The 17,628-nt window shown below is 40.6% G+C and overlaps 2 protein-coding genes across 6 annotated transcripts in view; both read right to left on the minus strand.

Annotated features, from left to right (window-relative positions):
• Positions 1-593: 593 nt before the first annotated feature.
• Positions 594-13,669, minus strand: twsg1a (twisted gastrulation BMP signaling modulator 1a). The gene is made up of 5 exons (XM_067474322.1): positions 13,511-13,669; positions 12,559-12,723; positions 5,859-5,958; positions 3,031-3,291; positions 594-1,068 (listed from the first exon to the last, which is right to left on the minus strand). The coding sequence occupies exons 2-5, from the start codon at positions 12,688-12,690 to the stop codon at positions 887-889; spliced, it is 675 nt and encodes a 224-aa protein (XP_067330423.1). The 5' UTR covers positions 12,691-12,723; positions 13,511-13,669; the 3' UTR covers positions 594-886.
• Positions 13,670-15,422: 1,753 nt separating this feature from the next.
• ankrd12 (ankyrin repeat domain 12) overlaps positions 15,423-17,628 on the minus strand; it is a 35,372-nt gene continuing 33,166 nt past the window's right edge. For all 5 annotated transcript variants that reach the window (XM_067475527.1, XM_067475530.1, XM_067475528.1 and 2 more), the window contains 2 exons: positions 17,470-17,565; positions 15,423-16,667 (listed from right to left, as the gene is read on the minus strand). In XM_067475527.1, the coding sequence (XP_067331628.1) occupies positions 16,482-16,667; positions 17,470-17,565 (282 nt within the window). In that variant the 3' untranslated portion in view covers positions 15,423-16,481. The remainder of the gene's footprint in view (positions 16,668-17,469; positions 17,566-17,628) is intronic.

The following is a 17,628-nucleotide window of genomic DNA, read 5'->3' on the forward strand; positions in this document are numbered from 1 at the left end:
TTTTACTTTGACTAGAATAATTTCATTCAGGAATTTTTCCTTGTAGTAGAGTATTGTTGTATTTGCAGGAGGTAGGTCAAAGTATCTGAGGATTTCTTCTCTGGTCCTCGGGTCTTTGTTGGCACCATCTGCTCAAGCCCACACAGCTGCAGTGGCAAAATTAGGTTGTGATTCAATATCATAAAAGAGAAACAAGGGGCCATTGTGTGCCCGGTGCATTAGTCTGTGCAAACTAGCTTTGCATGCCAATTGGGAACAGAATCAATGATAGGGCACTCTGCTGCCTTTTGAAAAACACCGGCATTACAAAGACCATTTGTCTATGGTGACGAGAGATTGGCATCAATACCATTGGCTTTCCTCAGCTTGCAATAGACTGTCAGTAAGCACTGGCACACCTGTAGACCCGAATGGCATAATAACAACTTTGTATTCCCAGGAAATGATGCATTTCCTGACTTGTGGAACACTAGGCTAAGATTAGAGCAGCAACTGGGAAGGCAAACATTTACTATTCCACCCATGCAATGCACTTTTTACACATAACTTTAGCAAAATATAATAATCAGACTCCTTTCCGTGAGACAGAACAGTCCACGTCACCAAACTTTTCTTTATTTGGCATGAGACTGGAATTTAGCGGCTCATAGTTGTAAAAATACGTTATTCATATACACCTCTAATATTGAAAACACTATTGAAAACATCTAAAAATATACAGTAAAACATAACAGCAGAATAAAAACAATTTGCAGGGGAAGGAGGAGGGGTGTGGGGGGTATTTTACAAGGTGACTGAGGAATGCTAACACATAAAAGTCATACGTTCCTCTGCTCTCAGTCCTCTGGTGCAGCCCAGACATTTGGTACCAATATGTGCCCACATTTCAGAAGAGGCAGTTCATGCACTTCACAGCCTTGCTGCCGTAGTCCACGCACTCTGGTCCGATGCACTGGCAGCAGGCGTTGTGAAACCAGCGGTACTTGGATCCTCCCATTGACTCACAGTAAAGTTTGCACTGACGGATAGACACACAGTCATCAAAGTAGACCACTGTGCACATGTTTTCTGGGGGGAAAAAAGAAAAAAAAAAAAAAGGGACAGGCAGGGAAGAAGACATGAGTCACAAATCCAGTAACCGTGGTTTATAAAAACAAGCACCAAGTAATTACCTTTAACCCTCGGTGTTGCTACTTTTACTTGAGGCTTGAATTGAAATTGGTGCAGCTAAACATGCCCATGTGTGTTGGTGAGCTCAGTGAGTGAACTGCTCAGTTCTGTGGGAACGCTCCTAGAATGAGTCCCTTTATAGAAAGTATCACTGGCCTAAAGAGAAGGGGCCAAAACAGCTACAAGTCCCTAAACGGTACATCCAAAATGATGAAAACATGACCCAACCCAACCCAAGCTTGTTTAAGGTCAAGACTTTGTAGTCCCTACTTCAGCTCTGGGTTGGGTCTCATCTAATTACATTTCATAGTGAGTTTGCATAAGCGGAAATGAAAAAATGTGAGACGACCAGATAACTATGTAATATTGTCAGAAATGTGAGAAAAGTGCATTTTTTAATTGTGATAATTTCTGGCTATTTTCTTGTTAAATAATGTGTTTATTATATCCAAAAAACACCAAACCTTCCTATGAAAAAGGTGATTTCATTAATCAGCTGGGTTTTTGACCAACTGTAGATAGATATTCAATTTAAGCTGATTGTATGACACAAAAGAAAAACCTTCAGAAGCTACATGGTTTGCATTTTTGTTTGGCACAGCTGGGGATGGGAAAGGGCTGTTGGGGCTTCAGTATCTTGCCCAGAGACCCCGACATATAGCCGGGAACAGGGATCAACCACGACTGCGTAACCAACTGAGCTACTGACACATGCATCTGACACATCAATCATTACTTATGTTAATCAGTTAGATGTTGTTGCTTAACTGTCTGTTGGTAGAAAAAATATGAATCAATTTATGAGTCAGTTCTACTTTTCAAAGAAAAAAAAACCTCCAACAATTTATCACAGGATCTTTTACATATAGTCAGATTTAGTTAAAAGAACACAGCGCCCTTTAGGGGGTGGCAGTGCAAAACCTACTCAGTTCCTTTACTTAAGAAAAAAGTAGTTCTAATTATTACACATCACTTTGTGAGCAGTCTTTTAATGCTGCTAAGTGCTACTCTGCATACAGCTACACAGAGTAAGCTGCAAGAATGCACAATATTTTATGAGCCCATTATGTTTTCTACGACATGAATTTGCAAACTTATAACTGCAGTGTAGTTGATGATTGTAGTGGATAACAATAACCATAACTGTTTGTTAATCAACAGAAATTCAATCATCAATATTCACGGGTTGCAGTTTCCACATGTGGAAGGGATTAGGGGTATCTGACACAGATGACTATTTTGGGGTTGTGAAATCAGATACATCGTCCAAGCTCTCTGATTTTAAAAGTAGGGGCGTCAGCCCATTCCAGAGCCCACAGGTGGCACCAAGGAGCTAAAACAACATTATTATTATTCATTTATCATTTACAATAGTGTATATAACATATTAAAGTTATATTTGCAATATCAAGCTCACCATAAACTGCTGCTGCTTTATTTTATTCTTTATTTATTTGTTTCACATTTACCATGAGGTTACTGCTGCCAAAGGTGGTTCTACATGTTGCCATCACTTTTTCCACCATTGTTGTGTTTAATTGGTGCATCAGCTTCAGATTTATTCAGCAATATCATGTTTGTTGATATTTGTGACTTTTCTGAAGATCCAAGTCACATTTCATGACCAATTTATGCAAAAAAAAAAAAAAAAAAACAGGACATGGCAAACTGTTCACTTCCTTTTTTCCCCAGCAGTATGTAAATTCACTTTATTATACTTACATTCATATTTAAACCATAAAAATGGGACTACTGTTACAAATGACTTCTAATCTATAAATTATTATGGATAGGAGAAGGTGGCAAAGGGCAAACAAAGACATTTTGTTCTATTTTTTGTGAAAGTGAAATAAGCATCACCTTGAGTATCGTAGCTGGTGTGGATGCTGTTGCCAGGCACAGACACGTTCTGGTGCTGGTTGTCGAGGGACTCCAGGAAAGACACCAGGTTCTCGTGGTGGGAGAGCTCCTCAGCGACGGGGAAGGACACCACCATCATGTTGATCGGCGCGTCACCTTCCGTGAGGGCTCGGAACAGCGAGGGGATCGGACGGTGGAGCTCCTCCACAGTGCTCTTCGACGTGGCCGGAGAGTCGCTGTAGTTCTTGGGGTTACACATCCCTGATACAATGAGATGGAGAAAGACATTAAGGCGTCGGGTCTTCTGTACATACGTTCGGTGGCATTTTCTATGATGTACAATGGCAGGGAATGAAATTCGTATTGTGCACTGCATTGAGTCAGATCTGAAATCAGTGTTTAGAATCATTAAAAAGGTAAAATTTGCCCCAAATAGAAGTTTCAAAAAAGGACATACACAAACTGTCCTACTTTCTTAGTTTAACTTTTTTTTTTTTTTGTCGTCCGTTCAGGGCCATCACAGCGTCATTAGTTTGCATGTTGATTTGGCACAGTAACAGGTAATTTGCTCAATTACACAGATCTAACAGTGACATGGTTTCACACATATAAAGCAGTTTATTAAAACCACACAACTGTCCAGAGTAGCTCATCTCAACTCTATGAACTTTTCATTTAATTTCCAAAAACAGTAGTAATCAGATGACAGAGTCCCCACGTCCTCAGATGTGATCTTTCTAATCCTTTAAATGAGTCAAAATGAAATATGGCTAATGGGTAAAACATTAAATGGGGAATGGAGTTTTAAAATTGGATTACAAGCCAATGCTAAAAGCAGAGCCAGAGCAGCTGTTTTTGATAAAACATACACACGAGTCCTCCCTCTGTGTCCTCCCTTCCTCCCTCCTCCTCCCTTCCTCTAAAATACAAACTGTCCTCTCCCCACTGCTCCTCTAACCACTCACAGAAACACACTTCAAAGTGGCCAGTGCTTGGCACAGATAACATCTTGGAAACTTAAAGAAGTCGTAAAAAAAAAAAAAAAAAAAAAAAAAAGGTTAAAAAAAAAATAGAGCAAAAAATATAGTCTTTTACATCAAGCTACAGCGTGTCTTCAGTGTATTGTAAAAGGAGGTCCAGGAGGAAAACTCCTCCACTATAACATCTGTGCAGCAGCAGCAGCAGCAGCAGCAGCGAGTTCAGAGCTCAGTGTCAGATGCTTGTATTTGTGTTCCACATGAAAGTGCTTTAATAAAGCCTCCATGTCAGCAAGTACAGCAATATCTGTCTGTCAGAGCGGATCTGAGGGCTTACTGGTTTGCAGGGGCAGTTAGTAAACAGGCCTCCAGGGGGGAGAGCAGGGGTCTTGGGACCTGTGCTGTGTGTGCAATGACTGCTAACATTTCTAGACTGTGAGACAACTAGAAAGAAATGTGTAATTGCAATCAGAAAGAGACACAAACCAACCTGAAAGGAGATATTGGGTGACATGTACTGTAAAACTAAAGGGAGATGCAAAATAAATCATACAAACTGACAGCAGGGAAATGCATATTAGTGACACGAAACACGAACACATCTGCGACGACAAAACCTGATCGAAATGGTAAACAAGGAACCAAAAGACAAGTGAGATGAAATGTTCAGCAATTACAAGGAGAAAGCACAGTGACCAAGAAGAGTGACAACAGCCACAAAGACACACAATGACTCAAAAGGGGTAAAATAAATTTAGAGAGATGAAAATGGGCCTCACCATACATGATGCTTTTCTACCACTGTGCTGTCGAATCGGGCTCTCACTCATTTACAAATCAAAGGGCCACAAGGTTTGTGGTTTGAAAGAAAATGTATATACTGATGCAAAATGAGTTCAAATGACACAGATGCGGCCCAGTGTGTGACAGTGGTGGGGGTCTAAAAGTTCATCTCTACAGGTCGACTTCCTTCTCCCCTCGTCTCTCCTGGCTTGATCCGATGGAAGACGTCAATAGTTCTTGTTCACGTGTGTAGGTGCTGCTTACTACTGATAATATTCCATCAGTTTCCTGTGTTGGCATGAACAACTTGGCTCGCTTTGGCTCTGCTTTGCGTCACCCTTTCTCTGAGGCACGTTCGATCTCTGGCTTCACTCCGCTCGACACTCGTTTTATATCAGAGCAGCGCACTCTGCCACACTCTGCACAGGCCGATTCCCCTTTTAACATGCACGCATTAAAAGCCACAGTCTCATTTTTCAGAGTGTTTATATAAAGGAGTAAGTGCCTGGAGACAACTTTATCATGTTTGGAACGAGAACAGCTCCAGAATCATTTTGAAGTTGCAGTACGAGCAGGTTGTAGGAGAACAGCTGTGGTTCACACAGCTGCACACAACTGCATACAATCAATACCGTTTCCCTACATAGTGGTTGTGTCTGTATTGTACATGGTACAGATACTATACATTACTCATTTATGCTAGAAGTGTACCTGCTGCTGTGAGTGAGGAGACACAAAGCAAACATTTTTTAAAAAATGATGCAATAGTAGTTGGAGTAGTGACCAATTTTCATAGGAAGTTAGTCACAGTCATTGTTTCTTCTAATAATGTATAATTATGTTACTTGGCAATAAAGTTTTAAAATTAGGACAAATATCAGGATGAAGGTTCTAATCCAATTTATTTAATCTCTGCTTGGACCCAAGTCTTCCACAGATGTGCGACAGTCACCACCATCAATGTGAAGCGTGGGCTAAACACACATGTTTTCCAAGTCCCACAATAATGCTGACTAACTTGCTGTGAGCTTTTAAAGATGCTGCTCATAAATGAGGCCGTGCACTCACCCACGCAGTCGCAGCACTCTTCCCAGAGGTTCCCCAGACACAGCATGCACTCTTTACAGCAGGAGCAGTTCCCGTCAGATGGACGGCACTGGCAGAGCTCCTGTAAGAGACACATCATCATTATCAACAATCTTCGATATGAATATAAAAACAACATAGACTAAAATGCTCTTTTGTTCCACGTCACAGTTTGAGATTTGGGCAGAAATATGAACCTGGCATAAGACCACATATCTTCTTGGTACCTGAAATTGCATCTTTGGCCTTTTTAGGCTCTAAATGACAGTTATATTGTGCCTTTGTTGACACTGGCCTTATTTGACTAGATCCCCCTGCTTTATGTTGAAACATCATAATAACAACAACCAAAAAAATATATACTTTTTTTTTCCCCCCCCTTTGGCTTCTGACCTACTTATGAGTAAGTACAGAACTCCCCCCCCCCACCACTTTGTAAAAGGCAAAAAGTGCAGAACAAAGATTTTCTTCCATCAAAACAACATTTAAAATTCAGCTATTACAAATGTTCATCATCAGAAGAAACAGAAATGTTACTAGACTCAAAAGTTTGTATATTCTCTAGAAAATGTGCTCTAATACGTCGTATGTCCTCCCTCTGCCTTTATAAGCTCCTACAGCCTCTTTGTGTAGCCTCTGAGCAGTGTTTGTATCTTTTCAGGTGTAATTTAAGCCCATTCTCAACAGAATAATTGTTCCAAGTCTATCAGATTGCTTGGTTGTCTGCCATGTGCAGGCTTCTTCAAATCTATCCACAGGTTTTAAGTTAGCACGCTCTCCCAGTGTTTGCATGGGGTTTCCCCAAAAGTCCAAGGACATGCAGGTTAGGTTTATTGGTGATTCGAAATTCAGTTTTATCCCCCTTTGATCAAGGGGAAACGTTTGCAGTGACACAGTTTTCATTAATTTTAGAACTTTTTCATCCAGTCTGACTGTGTTTTATTTCTGACCATGAAGGAACATTTGTACTAACTGAATTTGCATTAAATGTTATGTTAATGAATTTTGTTTTACTCAAAAGGCATTTCAGTTAAAAAGGGACCTTTTATTTTATTTATTTATTTTTTAACTCTGCCGTAAAACAAATCTATAGAAATTGACTGAAGTGATAAACTGATAACATGCAACAATGACCACAACACCTATCTAATAACTGTAGCACACGAATGAAATTTGAAGAGTACACTAACACTGTGTAATATAAAAATCCACTCAGCCAAGATAGCCATTTCTGTAACGGACTGAAATATGCCATCAGAAAGTCTTGAAGAGTAAAAAGAAATGAAAGTTTCTCAGTTCTCGATTTTAAGCTTCTTTGACTCTTTCAGTCATTTGGTGACGTACAGTATCATTGTGAACTGCTCCATCAAACATTAAACAGAGAACAACAGTAACATCAGTGTTTAGAAGCTGAAAGATAAAATAATCACATAGCCGACAGAAGACAACGTACAAACAGTTGCAGCATTTAAACATCAGCAGGTTCGTTCCATGTACAGCAACTATTACAGGGCACAAGCAGTTACATGACAGAGCAACTGTCTGCTGCACACGGCATGTGTGGCATCTGTCCAGGTGTGTTATCCCGTCCACGGAGCAGACGCAGAGATAAGTGTAAACCTCCACCTTTCATTCATATATGTCAAAGTTCACAGCATTTTTTTTCTCTCTATTTAATCATTTTTCTATCAAATGGTTTTACATTGTAATTCAGGCTCAGCAGACGGTAAATCCCTTTGGTTTCGAGTCACCCTAGAAATGTGTAAGTTCTTCGAATATTTTGGTTTCAAACTGTGTTTCAAGTGTGTGAATATGCACGTGTCCAAAAAAACAGAAGGAATCTATTTAATACTAGTGACCAAAGACTGACACAAAAACATCTAAAAAATACACAAAACATTCAAAAATAGAAACAAAATGTCCAAAAGAAATGCAGCATAAAAATCACTAAAAGCAAAAAACAGACACGAAATGAAATAGATGCAATACTCAAAACTGATGAACCTAAAACTATGCAGAAGAGGTGCAAAAGCATCCAGAAATCAAAAGACCACAAACTGCAGACCACGGCGAGAAAATCTCACACACATGCAGCTATTAAATAGAAGAACTTTTTTGAGACAGAAGTTTTTAAAACATTTTTATTCTTCTCTATGCCAACAGAATTAAAAGTGAACGATTCAAATCCTAAATTTTAAACATGTGAACATTTTTGTGACTCAGTCCGACTCAACTCTGCAGCTGTGAAGCAGCTCGTGGCTGAAACGGTTGCGTGATTTTTCCAAAAACACCAGGTTCCCAGGTTGTGTGAGGACAGAGTGTGAATCTGAAATGTTTTATCATTTATCAAAAGAGCTTCAGCAAACGCGCAAAAACACAAACCCTCCGCTGATCCTAAAAGCCTTATGCAAACACGTAAAAACAGCCTCGGCTCGAGTACAGCTCCTCTCTGGTGCTGAAGAGGCAGCGAAGGAAACAAGAATGTGTAGGTGGGATTGAAAAGTGGGTGAGACTGCCAGGGGAGGTCCTCTTTCTTCTCTCTGAACAGGGAGCACATTCTTGCTAGTCAAGGTCACTGCAATGAGGGAGGTGAGGTGAGGGGGGAGAAACCAGAGGAGGGAGGGAGAAGAAAACACCTGGAGAACAGAACATGGCTGCTCACTTCCCTTCTTGATAGTTTTTCCCTCTCCTCCTCTCTCTTTAGTTTCAAAAAAAAAAAAAGAGTCTTTTCCCCCTATACTCCCCCTTTTAGGTCTTTGCAGACGACGTCTCCTACACGTAAACAGTTTCCTCAATGATAGAAGAATCTCCGGTGAGTCACCAGCGAGGGATTGCAAAACCACACACACACACACACACACACACACACACACCTCGCTTAATCATCAGCCTCTCAATCCCCAAACGTCTGATCAAGACCTGATCTCAGGAGTAATTACGACTCCCAAAGGTAGAATTATGAAAACTGAAACAGCTGCCCAGAGGGAAACAGATGCACCTCTCATTTAACAAAAAGCTTTAAAAAAAAAAAAAGAAAAAAAAAGAGATAGAATAGGTTTTACCACAGAGAGGGAAGTGTGAAGGTTTTTCTTTTACTGATTTAAAGAAGCACTTTTTATTTTTTGAAAACATGCTCATCTGCTTTCTTTGGAGCATTATGAGAAGGTCGGCATAAAGAACAGCTTGGATTTGTCCAAATTCATGTTTACCAGCAACAACCAATACATTAACAGGTTACGTTGTTTCTTAATCCGTGTGCAAATATTAATGTAAAAAAACAACAGCCATTTCTAAACAACAGCCAGTTTAAATGTGGATGATTACTGATCTAGTTGTCTGGACACAGAACTACAAAAACACGCAAGACACCAGAAATGAGATGCAAAACAAACAATAATGCAATTGCCTTAAGGGATGCCAAATGAGCACAGAATTACTTAACCACATGGATAGGCTAAACCGCCACAAAGACACAACAAAGAAGAAGAGATTAACTATGAAATGAGAAAAAAAAAAAAAAAAAACACAACTAAAATACCTCTTTGCATTTAGCACGTGATAATTTTTTCTTTGCTTTAAGATGATAAATTCTGAGTTTCTGTCAATTTGACGAAATTAGCCTTTTGATAACGTTGCCTTGGAATCTGGGTTTATATACTTTTAAACCATTTCCTGGTCATTTACAGAAAAACAATCAAAACTTATTGACAGTCTCTTCTCTTATTTAATTTAATCATTTTCATTGCTTAAAAAAAAAAAACAAAAAAAAAAAAAAACACCTTAATGAAAATAAACTATAACCGTTAGACTGTATCTCAGTTGTGAAAATAATCTTTGCTGCCTTACAAACAACAGTTTCCTCAATGAGGCGGATGAGGTTATCTGGACCACTTATTAGGCTTCCCTCGCTTACACAGAGGAAACCGCTGTAATCAGTCAAACCTCAGCTGCAGCGAGACAAAAGCAGAGAAAGTGAACGTGTGCCGCCTCGGCCTCCAGAGCCACCGCTGCCGCCCCACCCTGCACACTTCACTGGCTCCCAACATGTTTCCCTGAACCAACCTCCCCCCACTGATATACACACACACACACACACACACACACACACACACACACCTCCTCCTGACCTTAGCCTCCCCTCCCTCTTTCCTCCTCTTCTCATGTTCACCAACCCTCAGGGGTTTAGGGGAGTTCAGACAAATGACTTGAGATGGCAGCAAAGCGTAAAAGTGAGCGCTAGACAGCAGATCCCACTAATCAAAAGCAACGTGGAGCTTCTACAAGTTTCCCCTCCACGGCACACGCACCATCGCTCTCGCCTCCGCCAGCCAGCGAGACTGTGTTGGAAGCTACAGAGCTTGTAGCCCTGAGCACTGATTCGTCAGGCGAAATAAACCACCTGGAAGTAAAGAAGAAAACCGTCGAGCCACAAATGTTCGGTTGAGATTTCCCACAAATTGAAGCCAGAAAAACAGAAGTTTGTAATTTAAAAGCAGGTAGTTTGTCATTTTGAAGACATTTTCAGCGTTTGGGTTTTTCTTTGCCACAATTTGTTATTAGACTGACTGGATTTTTAAAGTCACGCCTTTCACCTAGATCTATGTTCAGAAAAACAAATTAAATGATTGGTCCTTTGACAGCAAAGCAATCAGCAACTAGGACTTTAATAATCAAAGAATCGTCTTAACAAGTTTTCAAGCAAAACAAGTGTAAAATTCTCCAAATTGCCAGGCTTCAGCTTCTAAAGTGACAGGATCTGTTGCTTTTATTCAGTGTGTATAATGTGTACTGGAAATCTTAAGGAACTTGAACACATCACTTGGATTGGGTGAAGTTGCGACTCGCCTCATTTTTTTTGACACTAGCATAAATAGAAGAAAAAAAACAACATGAACTTTATTTCACTGATTTTCTTAAATATGGTCTGTGAGTCTTAGTTTGTTTTCACAGTCGCTGCTTTAATCGTTACCTGAGCGTATGTCAAGTAATTGTGTCTGCAAGGTTTCTGTTCCACGGTTAATCGCTGCTGAGAGGCGAGTTCTTCCCAGAGGGGACATAAGGGTCGGTCCGATGGGAGCAGGGCTGCATTCACATTTCATGTCTGAATGACCAAAATCAGATTTCTACGACCCCAAGTGAGTCACATCTCAGTTTTTCACTGAAGCGAATACGATTACTTTCATATCAGATCTGGGCCACTTGCATAGACCGTGTTCAAGATTTGATTTATCTTCAACCTGCACACACGTATCAGCTGTCCTCACAGTTCAGTCGAAATGAGCACAGACGGGAGCAACAACAGCAACAGAGGTGAACCGAGAAATGAGGAGCTTTTAAATTTGTTGGGACATTTTTGGACAGACTAAGTCAAATTGGAAGTAACTGAGCAGTTTTTGCAAGGGACCTTAGTTGCAGACAAAGTTGGGAGTCTGCCGACTACAGCAACATAAAAAAGAAAAAAAAAAGACCAGATCTCAGAGCCTAGATTAATAACCAGGAAAATAAATAAAATCAGAGGACAGAGGCCAAGCAGCAGCTCAAATTAAAGTTGACAGGCGGTGGAAAGACAGGCCAACACCTTCCTTCAGTTTTCCCTCAAACATAACAAGAATGCATGAGAGAATTGGTGTAAATTAGGGGGCACCTCCCTCTCAGCCCATCACCCACTGGGCTTCAGCCGTGAGGGAAAATGTGGTGCACAGGAAGTGATGTCAGCCATGAAAATAAATCCAACGACTGCCAAACTAATTCTACCACGATCCCCTGCTTCAGGACGGTGTCCTCTGAAACAGCCTCAGTCCTACAGGTACAACCGCTCCTACAGATAAGCGTCGGCTCCTCTGCAGAGCAGTCTGGGAAACCTTCCTACCAGACTTTGCTTCGCAAAGGAATGCATCTGCATTCTTCACAACAGCATCCATCTTTGTACTCCAGTCCAAATCTCCATCTTGTTCTGGACTTGGACAGACTTTAACTTGACTTTGGCCCCGGCTGAGTTTTGGGTTTTTTAATGTGAAGTGTTTGTACGGAGCTGGCACACGCGTTTAAAGACACAACCGCTGAGACAAACTGCGTTTTCCTGCAGCAAATCCAGGCTGCTGCAGACGGTTCAGTGTGTCCTGCTAGTTTCATGCAAATTTAAACTGTAATAAAATCAAATCTGAACTGTTCTGCTTCTGTTTCCAACTTGACTTCGGCTGCAGGCGGCATTTCATTCGTGTCCTTGTGAGGGGAAACAACGGGCTGTGTTTACACTAAACAGCTTTAACAGTGTAGGATGAAAAGCCTGAACTTAGATGCACTCGCATAGACATTTGCAGCGTCCAGAGACGACCATCAACGCTAGTAATAAATGTTCAACAATCAGCAGAGAAGATCTTGGTAAAAAAAACAAAAACAAAGTAGCCTCTGAAAAGTTAAGCTTGTTTGAGCGATGATGAAAGTCTGAACCTTTTTGAAACAAGAGATTTTTTTGAAGACACAAACTACATCTCATGTTCTTTAAATCCCAGCTTGACAACAGATCTCCAGATAATATAAAGTAAGAAAATGTGTTAAAGCCCCTTGTTAGTCGGAAAATAAGCAGAGGATGAGCCGACGGTTCTCATGGTGCACAAATCCAGCAATCCAGCGACCCCACAGCGAGTGTGTCTGGATCGTGAAAACCTTGCAGATCCTTTACCTGTATGAGGCACTTGCTGACGTCGCTCGCGCAGAGGGCCTTATTGCAGCCAGAGGTCAGAGACAGTCCCGACAGAAGGAAGAAGAGAGCGGGGGCGGCAACGGTGGGGAGGATCAGCTGACCAAGCCTCATCCTGATGGCTCACCAGCACGACACTGGGAACACCTGCAGCAACGGAGACGGAGAGAACAGGGACCAACAAACACAAGTGAAATTCCACATGGGGACAAGTACAGAGCTGCTGATAGAAAAATACATTCCAGTCACTTTTTTGCACAAAAGAAAAAAAAAAGTAAGTTTCTCTTTGTATCTAAATCTTTTCAAGCATCCACTTATCTAAAACAAAGTCTGCTTTTCTCTCACTTTACCTCCTCCTTCCCCGTTTTAGAAGCTTCAAACCAAAGAAAACAACACTTACTGAAGGATTTTTCTATGAGGGATTCATGAAATGGGGACGTAATGTGCGCAGTCAACATGATGGTAAAATTCAGTTGCAAGTAGATGTGTTGCAGATATAATGAAACCCTGTGGGTGATGACAGACATGGCAAACTCCACCTTTCTAACATGCGTTTATAACATTTCATTCAGTCAACTGTGCTGTCTTACTGTGGAACAAAACACACACACACACACACACACACACATCTGGCAACATCAACTTCCTTCACCTAGCCCCCCACCCCCCTGTGTGTAGCATGTAACACTGTCTGATCCTGTTGCTTTGCTATTATTTCTTGTTCTTTTTTTTCCTTTATGTTGCACGTTTTTTTTTCCCATTGCAGAGAAGAAAACGAAGAGAAAACATGTGAAAAACATTAGCTCCCTCACTCGTGAACGCGTTTCTCCTCCACTTTGGGCTCATCGCTAACACCAGAACGTCTCGCACGCAGCCACACGATTAGGTGCAAAAAGAGCGAGATAATAAAAAGATACAAGGTCTTAAAACTTACCAAAGCACAGTTAACGAGTTCACGACTTCTCCTTTTGTAAGGGGACTAAAGCTGTTTTCTCTTTGAACTTCTCCAGGATGGTGTTCCGCCGCCGCTCAAGTGTCCACTGTGTCCAGAGGGCGTCAGTCTCTCCGCAGCACAAAGCGACAGGCAGTCGGGCGCCTTAAAGGCACACACTCCATTTTCTATGCAACCTCTGTGAGGGGAAAACTGTGGGCCTCAGGTCACACACACACACACACACACACGCATCGGATGAGTGTCACCATAATGACGCGCCATAACAAACCATAAATGCCAACAAGAGATTTACAGCTTCCGTGCGCAAAAATCTTGTGCGTAAAATCTTCAATGTCCCACATTATGGCGACCGGTAACTAACCCAGGTGGGCTCTGTTAAGCCTGTCTCAAACAAGGAAGTCTTTACTTTCCCCCACTCCATTAAACAGTCCTTTGTCTCTGTGCTTATCAGCGTCCTTGTGAGTGCGCTCATTAGGTGGGAAGGAGCGATTCGGAAGCTGAGGAGGCTTCCCGCCGAGATGCGTCCCTGAGCTCATTTGTAACAACTCTGCCGCCACTGAAATTGCTCTGATGGGCCCTTTAACCCCCACAGGCGTTTACATGTGCCTTCATCAAACCCACAATAGGCCTCACTTCCAGCCTGTAGGGGAGGAAGGGTCCGCCAGGAACAGACACGCCTACAAACAATCAGGCCAGGTACTTTTACATTCGAGTCAGATTCAGGTAGAGAAATCCATTTAGGCAAAGTCAGGGTTTCAGACTTGAAACATTTAAAGTATTATACACATGAGAAGCGAATATATTAATTTTGAGGTGGCAGAAGTAAACAAGCTCTATAATCAGGTCAAAGTTGACAAGTACCTGCCAGAAAAAAAATAACTAATATATTCGACCATTATAACAAAGAAAATTTATTAGAATTTGTTTAAATATGACATTTTGTTAAGTCTTTTATACAAAGCAACAAAGAAACACACACCACCAGCAACCTGAGATTCAGGGGAGCCAGGAGACTGAAGCCCTGAACCCATGATTGGTGGAAAAGCTGCTCTACCTCCTTAACCAGAGGCCACTCAGCACCTGTTTAAGGTGAAGCTGATTTTAACAACTTTATCTACTGGCAGGTGGAGAATACATTAGTTATCAATTAGTAATTACAGTAATTAGTTGATTGTATTGATTTATTAGAATCTACATTTGAAACAATGAAAGCTGCAAAATAATTGCAGTGGAGCAACAAATGCAATACTTCCTTCTGAACTGTGGTGGAGGAAAAGTAATACAGAATAAAAGTACTTCAGTAAAGTACAAGTAGTGTTGTACTAATGAGTTAAGTTGTAAAGGTGGATGTACATTTAACAAGTCATTATTCTCTTCTTCATTTATTGGATAAACAAATGTAAAATACATATCTGTAATGTAACTACACTCTAAATAAAGTACAACCCTCTGAACATGCGGCAGAGAAGAAATACTTTAACACAGTACTTCACTAAATGTGGTCCACACCCGTTTAGTGTAGATTTTAGGGCTGTGTATTAGTTTTGTCATTTTATTTCAATAGCCGTCTGTGAGTTTAAACACATAATCAGTAATATTGACACAGAGCTTGCTGGTTTTGCGAACCCGTTTACAGTGACACCTACTGGCAGGGAAGAATACTGAGCATCATCGGTGACTAGTTAATGAACACATGAAATTAATCTTATTTTTAATTATTAAAATTTAAATTTACTTTCGCTTTTTTCCTCAAATCCTAATGTATGTAGTTTTTTTAAGGGCTCCAAATACTTTCTAAATTGTAAAATATTATTAAGCACTAACCGTATCAATTCAAAACCATAGCTAATAAGTTGATCCAGCACTCAAATAAATGACACTAAAACAACTCTTCATTTCACAACAAATAAAATTTATTCAATTATATATTACAAATATGTACAAGTTCATGTAACAAGTAAATATTAAAATAGACATTTTGTAGAACTATCGTTCAAAAGGCATTATGTTGAAAAAATAGGATTTGTTGTGATCTCACATTGAAACTGTAAAAGTATGTTTTTCTTTTGCCTTGGAAGCCACACCAGACTTTAATGCGCGCGAGACACAACAGACAACACATGAAGAGTGAGGCCGCAAAGAGGACAGAACACAACGCTGCAAAAAAAAGCTGGAACACTTCAGAAAACCTCACAAGTCCACGGTACAGCTTTTTAGGAAAGAAGTACAAACGACGCAATGCATGCACAGCATTTAATTGCCAAAGTCAAATAACACCAGCTGTGGCATGAACTCCAAGTGAGGAAGAAACAGTGGAAACCAAAAGCAAAAATAAAACAAAAACAAAAACAAAAAAAACACAACAAAAGCTAACACATGCTTAAGATTTTAAGCAAACAACAACAAGAACATCACAGACGAAGAGGACGGTTGATATAAAAATCAACTTTGGTCCATTAAAACATGAGACAGAACAAGTTTACAATCAAAATATCTATTTTTGTTTTTACAAGTTTAAAACAATAATTACATGGCTATTTACAAATGAACATTTTTTTTATGTATAAAATAAGTTAAAAAATTAAGAGCACAGTCTGTACACAATGTATGAACAATTGAAATCTTTCAGTTTTGTGACCCTGGGTGATGAGTAACAGCAGCAGGTGCTTGTCATCACAACTTCTGCTTCTTGCTGCAGCTCCTGGCCCAGCTTTTGGTCTCTGCTCCCTGGGCTTCATCTGAGCCCCCCCACGCCCCACCCCAGCCAGTCCTCCTGGTGGGCATGTCTGTTTGGACTGAAAGAGCTCTGGGGTAAAATAGTCTCGTTTGTAAGTGCTGTTTTGTATGACCACCGCAATCTAAGTGCTTCACATTTCTTTTGAACATGTGGGCTGAGACTTCTGTCCATGATATGGCCGCTGCTGTGGCAAAGCATGTCTGTCCTTACAGCTCATATCGGGGTAAGGTCAAAGTCGTCGTTGACCTCGACGAGCGGGATGTAAAACTCAGGAATCTCGAAAATGCTGGTGGACTTGTAGGTGGCCGGGTCCAGCTCCTGCAGTTTAAGCTGCCACTCTAGACGCTGCACAGCGTTCAGGGCCGCCGCTTCATGCTGCTGCCTCATCAGAAGACACGTCTGTGGAAGGGGGAGGGGGAAAAAAATCATTTTATTCAACCAGATGTTCTCGTTTAGACCAAGAGTGTGCTCCTCTGAGGAACTGGCCAAAAGAAAAGGTACAAAGAAAAACACAAAAGCAATGAAAAAACAAGAGTTCTGCCAGAGAATTTTCCAGCCTGGTATGAAACCAGTCCCAAAATGGCCCCCCAAAAAAGCATGAAAATCTACAGTGGCCCTGAAAGCTCAAAGCACTGCAGTTTGAGAAAGCACATGCAAATAGAGAAAAACAACTTCATTAATTTGACAACACAGGAGCAGCATTAAGAAACGTGCAGCAAAAAGCTACGAGACAACCAAAATGAGAAAAGCACTACAAAAAGGAAAAGTACTGCAAAGGCCACAACACAAACGACTCTAGGGGCAACTAAAAATACATTTACAAATCTAAATGTCCGTCACTTTTTAGTGTCCTCTGGAAACATTGCTATGACTGTTGTCTGTCTTATCGTATACATCGTATAGTTTACTATAAAAAGTCAGAAAATAAAGAGACAACCATCATAGTTTTTATCCGGATTGCTTGTAAGGCCAACAGTCCAAAACCCCAAAGTTTTAGAAGAAAACAGCCTCAGAAGGAAGACGGAACAAGCAAATAGTTAATAACATTTCTTCAATTACCAAAGTGAAATTGACAACAAATAATTGTGGAAATCAAATAGTAAACTCATCGTTTCAGTTTTAGATTAAAATAAACCTGATTCACTTTCACTTTGTTCTGTTCCGACTACTTTTCACAGTAAAACAAAAAAAGACTTGTTACCTTTAGTTTATCAAATTTGTCATCTACATCTTGTAACCAGGACATAAACTGCCGGGCGTTGAATCTGTCTCTTACTGATGTTTTACCATCATCACTCTGTGGAAGAAACACAAAATGACTTATGAACACATTGAATTTCTACAGAAATCACTAAAGATT

Source organism: Channa argus, chromosome 14, assembly GCF_033026475.1.
Source record: "Channa argus isolate prfri chromosome 14, Channa argus male v1.0, whole genome shotgun sequence".
Classification (NCBI taxonomy): domain Eukaryota; kingdom Metazoa; phylum Chordata; class Actinopteri; order Anabantiformes; family Channidae; genus Channa; species Channa argus.